Below are 14,112 nucleotides of genomic sequence, written 5' to 3' on the forward strand. Positions count from 1 at the left end.
TATTATTACAAATATAAATGCAACAATGAAAGCATAAAGGTCAAGATACAGGATTATAAAGTATAGTTTACATGTATGTATGTATATCTACTTGGTTATCCAGCTAAATATTTCGAAAAGATCTTTTTTTGCTAAAAATTTTATCGATAGGATATCAATAAAAATATAACTGAATTTGTTAGCGGAATATGATGGTAGTCGATGGTAGAAATAAAGTGTATAGAATAATTATATGTTCCGTTTTAATGATTACAAAACGACATTTTGCTTGCTTTTTACTAGCAATCGCTATCAAATTATATCAGGTTAGCTAGCAGAGGTCAGGTTCTGCCTTTACTGACAGAACGTAAACAGATTAAATTGATATCAATCTGCTGCAATATATACGGCTCAAATCATTGTGTGATAAAAACAATATATTCTTATATATTTTATTTTTTTTAAAGAATTTTTCATATTTTCAATTTTAAAAATTTCTGAAAAAATACCTTAGGTCTTCAGATTTATAAATTTAATTTGAAAAATAGCAGAATTAAAAATTTAAAAATATCTCAGAAAATTTCAAAAAATTTTAAGAAAGACCTAAACTTTCTCAGTATTTTTGACAAGTACACTTCAATTTGTATAAAATTGAGAAATTTTAAAAAAAGAGTATAAAAAATTTTATCAAATATTTTCACCAGAAATCTGTTGCTGAACTGCTAGCATATATATATATTACTGAAATTTTACTTTTAGCCTTAGTATATTATACTATATTCATCTATTGTACAATCGAGAACAAAATATACTGTTTTACTCCCATATAATAAAATTAAAATATAGCGCTTCTCCCCTTTATGATCGACCAATTACTATAAAGGAGAACGCATGATAAAATTCATAAAAGAAACAATTCTATATACAAATATAATTATATTCTTTACACACATCTGAACTTGACAGCATTTTGTTCTCCACTGTATAATATTATTGCGCACAATTATGGTTGTTAGATACTTTGTCGTTAATTACGTTAATAAAATTCTTGAAATTTTATCATTTATTTTTAACTTAATATTTAAATCAAACATTATTTATACATATGTATACGATATATACGTATGTATACAAATCATATAATACATATGTGTATGTACATAATATTCATACAAATATCAATTGTATATGTTTACACATAAGATAGATACAAATAGAATATTTTTTTGAAGTTACAATTAATTGTCAAATGTGGAAATATATGTGCTTATATTTCCGAAAATATGGAAAACAACTTCAAACTTAAATCTAATTATTTATACGTTGTCTTTTATTCAATTATTTGCAGTACAAGTGTGGAAGTAAAGCTAATCACTTATTAAAATTAATATATAAAGAGACAAGGGCAATAAGCCAATAATTTCGTTAAAATATTTTTAAATTAATCTAATATATATTGCGAAGAATATCACGTAATTATGGCGTTTCGTCTCAGCTTCCACTACTGGACTCATCAGTAAGGCATATTTTAGTGGAAGCTGGGACGAAACGCCATAATTACGTGATATTCTTTGCAATATATATTACTTTTAGATTAATTTCAAAAGATTTTAACGAAATTATTGGTTCATTGCCCTTGTCTCTTTATATATTAGTTTTAAAAACTTATCGAGCCTTGTTACGAACAATTTTACTTATTAAAATATTATACATATACATGTGCGCACGCACCCCCCCCTACCTCCTCCTCCCCCCCACACACACACATACACACATATATTATTTAATTTTTGTGTAAAAAAATACGATAAAAACATCTGCATTGTAAACTATACTTTTATTTCCTAAGAAAGATTAATTTCCTTTATATGTATACAAGATATAATTATAAACATATAGAAAATGTTAAAAATATACTCAATAATTATAACAGATTTTAATTCTAATATTATAGTTTTAATATGTAAAAGAGCAGTCAGATACTTTAATTGTACTAATATTGTTCATGTACATCATGTATTTTTTTATGAAGCCAGATATAAATAAATTCAAGCTTTTACGAGACGTTTTTATATTGTTTATCTTCAGAATGTATTCTAATATTTCTTCATTAAAAGCCATGATGTACAAAAAACTTCAGCAGTAAACAAATCAACATTTTTTGAATGTGCTATTTACTGCTATTAGTTGCTTTTTCCATTTACTCCGATTCTCAGATAATTCTCTTTTGTGACGTCATAACTCAGTTGAATGCGCGTTCCTATTACATTCTGAGAAGTGAGATTCAACTGAGTTTTTACCTACAAACTGCACAAGATCGAGACCGTATATGCTTTGTTGAGTCTAGTTGGTCTCATAAGACTCACTTTAAAAGTTAGATTATAAACCTGTGTTGTTATTTATTAATTTTACCAAAATAAGCAAGTAGTGACGTCATTAATTTGAATATTTCATACTCAGCTCACTTCTCAGATTCAGTTTCACTTGTGTGTAAATGGAAAGCCACTTGTTTGTGTTGTTCTATAAAAGCCGCAGCGCCAGACTCTTGTATAACGCATAATGTATAGTGCATGAGAGAATCAATCAATCAGAAACCTTCCTTTCCCCCCATTTCACGGAGGAGAAGCATTTTGATTGGTTGATTCTCTTATGCGTCATGCAAAAGTGTGTGCTGCGGCCTTTAACGATTGGCCGGTTCGTTTACTGCTTACGTACACCGTCTACATTTTTCTGCATAGCTTATTTACTACCTTACGTTTACGTTTTTCTGTGTAGATTTCAGATTGAAAACTTTTGGTTTTTGTATTTTCGTAGCTTTTGATTAATAAATGTTAAGTAAAATAAATGTCGTACGAAATAATTGCGTATCAATAAAAAATATAAGATAGACTGCGAATAAAAATAATTTCAATTTACATTTCCCGCCAAAAATATCAAAAGTATCTTCAAAATCTCGATTCAAATTTATCGATTTCAGAATCATCTGAATGATTTAGAATGATTTATGGAACTGAATTTACTACGATTGAATTGACTACGATTTAGTGTTATTGTTTATTTCGACGCGTTGCGTTGCGTCACATTTCTGTTAATTCGTAAATGTTCGTCAATTCCGATTAAATTCCTCCTCATTTTAGAATCTCTTTCGCACCGACTCCAACGCTAATTGATAGTTAACTCAATCATCACGATTGCTAACGTGAGAACTAAACACAGTTTATCTCAAAAGAGAAAGAGAGAGGAGGCGTTTTGATACATTAAACTGCTATTGGCACTTGTCAATTAATTTATTACAAGTTGGTGAAAGAAAGCTTTAACCGTAAAAGGATGTCTGTAAGTACGAAATTACACAATTCCCATTTTTCTATAAACTCATTCAAAACTTACCCTTGAATTAACCTCACGATTTTCTTTCAGGCACCGAAACAGGTAAGTTGTCACACGTGCTTAATACTGAATTTATCATAAATCTTAGCATATTCTTTATATTTTTGTAGCAACAGAATGTTGAGCACAAAGAGAAGAAAAGGAAAGAAAGCATTCTTGATTTATCAAAGTATCTCGAGAAGAATATAAGGGTAAAATTTGCTGGTGGCAGAGAAGCCGAAGGTATCCTTAAAGGTTATGATCCTTTACTCAATCTAGTGCTTGACAACACAAAGGAATATCTTAGAGGTGTGTGATTAATAACGATGCTTTATTTCATTTATAACAAGGATGATTCTATATCATCTATTTATCAATGCTTGTTTATGTACGTATTTGATAATAGTATTGATAAATATGTGATGTAGTGTTTATATTAATAGGAATGCTTTTTAAGAATGTGTATTTAAATATTTTATGTATTTTAAAAGTTATTCTTTGTCTAACAGTTAATATTTGGATATAAAGTATTGAAATCTTTTTGTATTTATTATTGTTTATTTAAAAATGGAATTGTATATTGCGTGCTGTATAATTTTCTTAATTGCAATTATATGGTACATCATATTTGATAAACTTTTAATCAATCTATAACGCAAACAATTCTTTTAATTATACAGATCCAGATGATCCATACAAATTAAATCAGGACACTCGTATGCTGGGTTTAGTAGTGTGCAGAGGAACGTCTGTAGTGCTTATCTGTCCTGTAGATGGTATGGAGTCTATTCAGAATCCGTTCATACAACAAGAAGGATAAGCAGGAAAGTTCTTCATCAATATATGTTACATCTTACAAAAAAAATTTCTTAATCCTTATTTTGATTACAATTTTTATTTTTTAAATAAAAATATAATTTATTTTGCATTACTAATTGAAGAAGCTTACATGTATAGGAAATAAATGCCATTTTCTTACAAAGATAAACTTTTTTTATATCTATGTTTACAATAAATAATACAATTGTACATCTAAATAAGGTACTATGTAAACTCTTTATAATATACAAACAACATATACAGAAGAACAAGTCCTATATATTAGTTGCGCGCTTCTATTACTTTTTATTCAATTCCGAATTCGTTTCTTAGCCATGGATATTGTTTTGGACATTCGAAGCATGTATGTAAATACCTATATGATTTGAGCACTTTACTGGGTAATTTGCAACTATTTGGCAAATCACAAGCCATCTCATATGGCTCAAAATGTCTCTTCGTACATTGCCATGGTGTAAACTTATTGATTTCATTCAGAAGTGTTGGTCTGCGCATCCATTCCACTATCTGATGATTTGTAACGAAAAATACATCGTCCAATCGAAGTAGATCATCGATGAATTTCTAATTAAATATAAACATATATTTTGTAAACATATATTTTTACAGATTAAATAGAATAAAATTTATCAAATTAGAGAAATCTGTAAACAGAAGTTATAACCCAATCTTGAATATATTGCACTGTTTTAATTTTATAAATTTTAGTAACATAAATTTTTTAATTAATAAATACATAGAAATTGATACAGTAGGAATTCTTTTAAAAATGTATTTTAATAAAAGTAATAGTGATAAATATAACTTCAAACCACTTTCTTTGTGTTAGTTAATAATAATCATTGATTTTAATACAGTAATGTTTAAAGTCCTACTTACATTAAATGCATAAAAATACATTGGATTTTGAAACCATGATGCATGAAAATGTAGGCCAAAAGGTGCGCGATTGGTAAGATAATGTCTTTTAAAATTCAGCATGAGTATCTTATAAATTTCTTCGCCAGATAAGTCAGAGGGGCATGAATCCACAGTACTGCACATATAATCCTAAACAATACATCAAATACATTAAATATTTTTATACAACAAAGACAAAGGAGATAATAGAGACCATAGCAATAATTATAAACAAAAAATTCGGAAAAGAATGGTTATTCTCCATTTTAATTTTTTAAATTATTTTCAGTGTAAAAAAAAAATATGAATTAATAAATATTAAATTCTGTGTACGACCGTATAATTGTCAAACAAACAATGAAGAACAGCCTATAACAGTCAAAGCTGGATCGTATTGCTTATTATAATTATGTGTGAATTTTATAAACTACGTATGTAGTCCCCCATAATTGCGCGCTGATAACCTTTAGACGTAACGCATAAATACTACAGTAGTAATATCACAAATTTTATTTGATTAATTACATATTAAATATGAAGATGATAAATTAAAATTCCTTAAATAATTAGATCTTTAATTTATTTTATATATATCTCATCCAGGCGTATAAGGTAGGCTTCCATTACAATGCTTTACGGATGAGTCCAGTAGTGGAAGCCGGGACGAAACGTCAAAAACTATGTGATATTTTTCGCAATATATAAAAAATAAATTAAAGATCTAATTATACGGAATTTTAATTTATCATCTTCATATTTTAATATGTAATTAATCAAGTAAAATTTGTGATATTACTACTGTAGTATTTATGCGTTATGTCTGAAAGTTATCAGCGCACAATTATGGGAGACTACATACGTAGTTTATAAAATTCACACATAATTATAATAAGCACTGTGATCCAGCTTCGACCGTTATAGGCTGTTCTTCTTGTTTAATATGAATTAAGTTTAATAGATAGAGAGATACTAGCAAGAAAATTCTGTAAAATCAATTATAAGAACTTCTTAATTATTCGATCTTTCACAGGAAAATTAAATTTTATATTATTATGCATTACGCAATGTCTCTTATAATGAATAATCTTAGATTGAAGTAGTCTTAGCTTTTTTTATTTTTGCTTTGTACTTATCAACGAATTTCCTCGGTTGCACGTGATTCACGTACATTTGTTAAAAGTTGATTTAAAGGTAGTTCCCAGATATTCGGATAAGAACGAGTAGGACAAAGTTGACTTGCACGGATGCATGGATGCGGCGGTCTGTAATCCAACGTGTAGGGCCAAAAGGGTGGGTCGGAGAAAGGTGCGACGATTGAAGAATCATAAACGAAACCAAACTCAGACATCATCAGAAATTGGCGATTCCATCCGACTTGTAGGAAAGGCGCTCTTACCCCTATGATATACATATATAAAAAAAATAATACTAGATATTTTATTACAAAACTACATTACATTGGAAAGACCCATGCAATATTTGTTATAATCAAATTGTATAATTTAAATTTATATTACGCGTAATAATTGTATTAACAATCGTGACGTATGCCTTTTCTTTCCAATCTAATTTTGATTTTGTATAAAACTGAAAATAAGAGTTTTACCTCTGATTTCTCCAATACGAACCGCTGCATATTTCTTAATGATGTTTGCCATTCCGACCATCTCGTCGAACCAATCTTCGATCGTCGCATTCTTCGACCACCATTCTTCTGGTCCACGATGTCTAGTAAATAAATTGATTAATTATCATTTTTATTTATAGTTTCTCTTTTTTCTATTTATAAAATACGTATACTCTTACGTGACAGAATGCGCAGCTATTTCGTGACCGCTATTCCACAAGTATTGCACATCTCTGTAATTGGTATATTGATGACTAATATAGAAAGTACCTTTTATAGGGCAGCCATTAGGATTTTTTCTGTCATTCGTAAAAATTTCTATAAATAATTGAGAGAGAATAATTTTTTATATTTTATAATAATTTTCTCCAGGAAATACTTAATATTATTATGAGACAAGGAAAGAATTAACATCAATTATGTTAATGTAATTATACATAAACAATTAAGTTGATTTAGGTCATTGTAGATCTATCTAAATTCTTTAAATAAAACAGAAAAGAAAATTATATGTAAATTTTTTAATTCGATCGATAGCATTGATTTCTTATCAACTTACTTGAAAAAAGTTCAAAATTTTCAGCATTTACAGCATTATTGAAAGTAATTGTTATCATTTGTGGAATTGCGCGTGCAGTGAGATTTCCTGGAATTTGAGTCCCTTCTTTAGAACACCAACAATTTGGTAATTGACACTTTTCTACGTCACATACTGGCGCAGCATTTATATCATGTCGCATGTCTACAATAAATTAATATTTATATTAACAATGTGCATTATAAAATTTTATTTTCATAATGTGTTAAAAAAATGGATGTGTCATGTTTTGTATTTCCTATTTTTATATTTTCTAATTTATAAATAAAAATATTTTAAATGTGCAAAATATTTTACAAAATAATGTAATTTGGGAAAAAAATTTCAATCGTTTCGTATTAACTTTATATTTTAATATTTAATTTTATTGTAATATCAAGTTTTTATTTCAACAAAATTATCTAGTGAAAAATATTTCTTGAAAAACCTGCTTGTTGAAGTAATTGCACGCTCAGTAAAGAATTCTATGTATATGAATGTGAAGAATTTAATATATGTTTGCGCATTCTTCGCATTTCTTACCACACCATCCTTCATCGGAGCCATCGGGACAATCGACGTTCCCGTCGCAAAAATAAAGAGCAGGAAGACACGTGCCATCTCCGCAAGCCAAACTTTCTTCATCACACTCACCATTCTTGAGCAATGGCTTTGCTGGTTGAGCATCTACGAAAAACTTTGAAGATTTTACATCACCATTCGGTGTATATATTAATTATATTTCTTTAAACAAATAAAAAAAGTTTAATTAGACTTTAATGAATAAATCAACTTGTTAACAACTTGTGTTTGACTCTGAAAGCTTTTTATTATTTATTATACTTTTTTAAGCTACAAAAACATCGTAAAGATTATGAATCTTTTTCTAAATAGAGTCTAATTTTGCTTAAAAAAATTGGAACATGAATTACATATGTTTGTTGCATATTTGAAAAAAAAACTAAAACATTCAACTTTAAATTTTTTGGCTACAATATTTACAGTAAATATTTAGACTGACATATATATTACATAGATTAAGAATAGGTACTAATAACATAAATGTTCCAAATTAGAACCAATGAGAGATTTAATATCAAAAACAAAGAAATAATTAACACTTGTCGCTATTGTATGATTTTCCGGGTGAAAGTATTGCGTGTGTAATACTCGATCGCTTTCTAGAGATCGGCATAAAGTTTACCGATGTTTGTTTGTAGTTGCAGGGCTTTGTCAACCTTTCGTTCACGATGTTTTAGAATACATATATAGGAGAGACCGGGGCATCATGGGTCATTGACTGTTTAGAAATCCAAAATGTTTAGGTTGGTGCAATCCCTGCTTAAAATTTTCTATAGAAAACTATTGAGAAAATTCTATAGTTTTTAATGAGCGTTTTGAATCGGTAAATCCCAATCCGCAAATAGTTTTCTATTATTATACTCATAGAATCTTATTGATAACTGTAGAGCTTCTATAGTCGCTCTCGTGCGCTACTATAGAAACTATTAAAAACTATAAATACCTATACAAACTCTATATGTTCCTATAGTTTTTTATAGAAAATTTTAAGCAGGGATTGGTATCATATAATTGTTATTTATTGCCCATACTATGTATCCATGATGTATGTACATACATCATGTAATCATATGTATCTAGATGGCAGTGATCCACTTCCATTACCTTTCCGTACACATGTCGTTAAAGAATCTCGTGGTGCGAAAGTGATTATTTTACCTCTTATAATATATACTTATTACGAGTTACATACGTGATTCTACACATCTTTCTGCATTTTCTCTGCAGTGTAGGTAATCATTTATTGTTTACTTTGATGTTATATTTCACCGTTTTTTACATTAGATACATCGGAGTACCATGGGTCATGCACTAACAGGCGTTTAGACCAATTTGCGTAGCTGCAGAATCGTACATGCATAAAAAAATTATATAATCATATTTTATATGTGTCTTTATGATAAAAATGTAATTAGATAAATCTCTTTATACATATGGTTATGTATAAATTATTCAAAATTGTCTGGATAGATTAGATTATTATCTAAATAAAATTAAATTAGTTAATTGGGCAAAGTTAAATTGAGCAATACAAATTCTTTTATGTTCTTTCAGAAAACACGAAAAAATAGTTAGAAAATATAAAAGAAGGCCGTCTAAGGGTACATGTCTGACCCATGATACCCCGGGCATGGGATACTATGGGTCATTTTTTCTTTTTCGATTTTTATTCAAAAAACAAATTAGTATTTATGAAAAATGCTCAATAAATCTTAAAATATTGTTATCCCTTAATATATGAAAAAGTTAAGACCAAAAATCTTGCATTTTGATGTATTTTTTACTGTTTGAATTTTTGTGGCTCATGGTGTCCCGGTCTCCCCTATATACATATATAGATTTAACTAATTAAAATGATCTAAAATATACCTGAAGTTACATCGCAATTATTGACGTTTGTCTTAAAATCACAAATCTGCCTGGAAACATCGAAAAGAAGTCCTTGCGAGCATTTGAATTCAAATACTTCGTTATCTGAAATATTATTTAACAATATACATGTGTAAATTGAATATTCTTTAAATATGCGTATTATATGAAGTTTATGATAAATCAAGTATAATAAAAAGAACATAAACAAGATAATTTTAGCATAAAAACAATTGTGAAAATATTCACATAAAAGGACAACAAATATATTATGTATTATAGGATATATAAATTTTTTATATAGAACATTTTTTAATATTATATAACTGTATAACAATGTTTTAATATTATATAACCGTATTTGTAGTTACAAATATATTGTTTTCATAAGTTTTTATACGTTAAAAATATGTATATAAAAAAATTAGACTTAATTTAAATACTTATCCTTATAATGAATAATGACAGTAACTCTCTTCCTTTGTACATTAAGAATGTCTTGGTTTCACAATTTTTATGTAAACTTGAAAAAATATGTAAGATCAGATATCTCAAAATGTTTTATTATATTCTTTTAAATTTATTTATCAGCAAAATTCATTTGTAAAAACACAATCGCTTTTCCTTATTCAGATTCTAGATAAATAATTGACAAAATTTAATCGATGGTTTAAATGAATTTCCTTTTTTTGTGATCTGTAATTACCTAAGCAGAGAAAATATTTAGCACATTCTGTAGGTGACCAGATGCTGTGCGATGGTGCCTTAGGATTACGATAGAACTTGTTGTCGTCTATACAAGAAACTTCTCCGGATTTTCCTTTCTCCGCCACGATATTTGCTGAAAATATCACGATATACAGGTGTAAGTCGTGTGACCCACATTTTCTTTGTTTCCAAATTTAAAAAATCAATAAATCTTTCTCATACAAATTAATTATAAAAGTGATAATAAAATTATTACAATAATTGCGTGTTAGAACTTTCACTCGAAGTACTTTATCAGCCATCAGGTGTACGCATATGTGAAATATTAATGATACGATTGAAAAAGTATCAATCGTGAGAAATTAGTTTATTTTTAATAATTTTACTACAGTAACAACTATCGTATTTAATTATTATCTGTAATTTGTAAATTCTTTGATTTCTTTTGACAATAGTTGAAAAAGGACAGAGTGTTTCTTTTTCTCTTAAGGATCTTAACACTTAATAGATTTTTTAATTAAATATTTTAAAATAAAACAAAATTAATATTAAAAATAAAAATAATCTGTTTTAAGAAAAAATTATTTTCAGATTTTTACGCTATATAGAGGCAAAAATTCTGCAATTGAAAAAGTCCATACTGCAGCAAAAATGAATTTATAAAAAAAAGTACTTACTTTTTTTATTAAAATGAATTTTAAAAAATTATTTTATGAAGACTAACATTTCTTTCTTTTATCAAAAATCGGAACGATTTCAATGTCTCACGGTTATAAGATTATTTTGCGCGGTGTACTTTCACGTTCCGTCTTGGTTGTTCAGAAACGGATATCTGTAGCGTGTGATGTACACTTGTTCGAAGAGAAATCTCATGCGATTAGAGACACCGTTTTCACCTGAATGCAAAAACGGAAATAGAACTTGTAGCACGTATTATTGTTCAAAGTAAAATTCCAAATCTATAAATTTGTTTTTTTTGTTTCACTTATATTTTATTTTGTAAATATAGCACACATTAGAGTTAAAATTAATATGATTTTACATACTATTTTTTAATAAGAGTAAAAATTTTCTTGAAAATATTATAAAATAAAATATTTTTATTACATGTATATATTTACATATATTCTCCAACCATAATCGAAATAATATACACATTGTATAAGATATCTAAAAAAATGTCTTTTATCTTATGCAACATATTATCTGGGAATACTCTGTTGTTTAAAAAACAATTTTTTTAATTATATAATGATATTATTAAACTACATACGCGGTATATAAATTCACGCTTAATGATAATAAGCATCTTGATCTAGCTTTGACCGATAGGCTTCGCTTTGTGCTTCCTTCTTTCTTGTTATTGTTTAACAATGTACGGTCGTAAAATAAGATTCTATTATTTGTTAATGATATTATTGTCACACAAAAATTATTTTATGTTCTAACTTCTCCATGTGTAACATTTTTCCTTTCTATACAGAAATATATAACATTATTTTTTTATCCTACTGACTTAAATAAAGAGATTTAATTATTTGCTCTCTTGGTCTCTCTCTCTCTTTCTTTTTATTAAAAAATTTTAAATATAAACATTTACTTGATAGTTTATTTAAGTAAAACATATTTTACATTTCTTTTCATACTTCTTTTATTTTTATCCTAAAATCATATATATATCCAGCAAGTAAACTAATGCAAATTCTGACTGTAACATACTAATTAATATAAAAGTGTTTTGATTAGTTGATATTTAAATTAATGAGTTTATTGAAATTAATAAATTTAGATTATTTTGTAAGAGTAGTCTCATATTATGTAAATAATAACAAAACAATAGCTTTTACTATTACACAGTAGAAAACATGAAAACTGAACAAATGATGAATTATATTATATAACATCTCAATTTAATACATAAAATAATTGTATATATGTAATAATGAAATAATGTCTTTTTTTTATTCTTGCTGTTATCTAAAGCTACGCACGTTACAAAATTATAATAAAAGTTGAGTGGAGGATGGATATAATTGGCTGAATAAAATAATGGATGTAATTAAAAGTTTATGCTATTGGCATTATAATTACCGTTATAGAACAATGAGCTAAAACAATTCTTAATAGATCAACATTTTATCAAAATATATAAGTTTTCCTCAATAAAACTTACACAGTATCTCAAAAAAATCTATATATAATATGTGTTTGTTTTATGTGTTTAAATAGTTTTAGCAATATTTATTTAAACAGGAACCGTATAAAGCGCTATAGTTAATACATGAAGAAGTGGAACTTTTATATTACGTTACTAAATTCAACGCTTTCGAGACTTTGATTAACATTAATAAACAGGTTGGCAAGTGATTTGATGTAGAAAAAGACTTGCACTCACGAACACTTCTGAAATTGCGAAACTCACCGGAAACGGCAAGCAACGTGATCAGCACAAAACGAAATCTCAACCACATGGCGATCTTTTATGCGTGGATTTATAGTATTTTGTACCGGTTCCACGCGCGACAGCTCGCACTTTCAAACTGATGGCTGCCTACGAAAGCATGCCTTATATGACGAGTACCCGCTTCATCGCGCTTAATCACGGGGATCTCTTCCAGACTGGCTATTTTCACTCGTCTCTAACGAATATATAATAACAATCGCCATATAATAATTCCGAACGCCATATATCTAATGTTCGATGATACATATTGTTCTGAATTAATTTGAAATTAATCAATGAAAATATTAAGTCATTATTTATTTTGCCGGTTTCTAGTATTTACTCAATCAAGTTACGATAGGGTCAAAATAGTATTAAAATAAATCGTGATTAAAAAATAATTTTTAATAATTATTTTGAAGTTATTTTAACTCTATGTATTAGAGGTGTACAAATAAGTTTTAAAGCGTTATTTTTAATGAAATTTAATATTTATTCATTTAGATACGAAAACACACTTAATTATCAAAATAATCCACGTCATTATCTATGACCTTTAGCCATCTTTTCGGGCAACTTTCGAATTCCAGAAGCGAAGAAGGTATCGCATCTTTCGATGCGATAAAATAATTCACCCATTTTCACACTTCTTCAAATGCTCCAAAGTCTACACCGGACGAGGCGTTTTGCATTGACCGGAATAAATGTTAGTCTGAAAGGGCTATGTCTGGGCTATACGCCGGGTGTGATAGAATTTCCTAACCAAGCGCTAGCAAGGTTTTCTTTACAGGTTTATCAACATGAGGCCCAGCGTTTTGTCATGAAACAATTTCACGGGACGTTTACCTTTGCCAGTAAATGGACGGTTTCGTTCGATTTCTTGATTTAAACGGATCAATTGTTCTCAGTATCCGAAAAGGGATTAAAATAGATTGAAAAGTTTCAATGTATTTTAATTTATTATTAGAATCAAAATTCTTGATTCATGCATGTGGATGGAAAGGAATTGAATGTAGTAAAATTGAATCATTTTCTATCCATATAGATAGAAAATCTTAGTGCATTGTTGAAGTGAAAATGTATAACTTTGTATCTTCTAAGGAACACCACTACGTTCTCTATCGCTATCATCAAAATCATCCTCTTTAAATCGCCTAAACCAAAACTCACATGTACTTTTATAATAGATACAATATTGTCTCCAAGAACAGAACAAATTGA

General features: G+C 28.1%; 2 protein-coding genes across 2 annotated transcripts; one reads left to right on the forward strand and one right to left on the reverse strand.

Moving 5' to 3' along the window:
- The first annotated feature begins 2,997 nt into the window (after positions 1-2,997).
- On the forward strand, positions 2,998-4,182 carry LSm7 (U6 snRNA-associated Sm-like protein LSm7). Its single transcript, XM_018549638.1, has 4 exons — positions 2,998-3,312; positions 3,397-3,408; positions 3,477-3,654; positions 4,026-4,182. Exons 1-4 carry the CDS (start codon positions 3,307-3,309, stop codon positions 4,163-4,165), a joined length of 336 nt encoding a protein of 111 aa, XP_018405140.1. The 5' UTR covers positions 2,998-3,306; the 3' UTR covers positions 4,166-4,182.
- Positions 4,183-4,457: 275 nt separating this feature from the next.
- On the reverse strand, positions 4,458-12,919 carry ChLD3 (Chitin and LDLR binding deacetylase 3). Its single transcript, XM_018549637.1, has 10 exons — positions 12,871-12,919; positions 10,447-10,581; positions 9,741-9,845; positions 7,833-7,976; positions 7,272-7,454; positions 6,892-7,030; positions 6,692-6,813; positions 6,254-6,483; positions 5,065-5,235; positions 4,458-4,749 (listed from the first exon to the last, which is right to left on the reverse strand). Exons 1-10 carry the CDS (start codon positions 12,917-12,919, stop codon positions 4,471-4,473), a joined length of 1,557 nt encoding a protein of 518 aa, XP_018405139.1. The 3' UTR covers positions 4,458-4,470.
- Between the last annotated feature and the right edge of the window lie 1,193 nt (positions 12,920-14,112).

The sequence above is a fragment of the Cyphomyrmex costatus genome, unplaced genomic scaffold (assembly GCF_001594065.2).
Source record: "Cyphomyrmex costatus isolate MS0001 unplaced genomic scaffold, Ccosl1.0 scaffold843, whole genome shotgun sequence".
Taxonomy (NCBI): domain Eukaryota; kingdom Metazoa; phylum Arthropoda; class Insecta; order Hymenoptera; family Formicidae; genus Cyphomyrmex; species Cyphomyrmex costatus.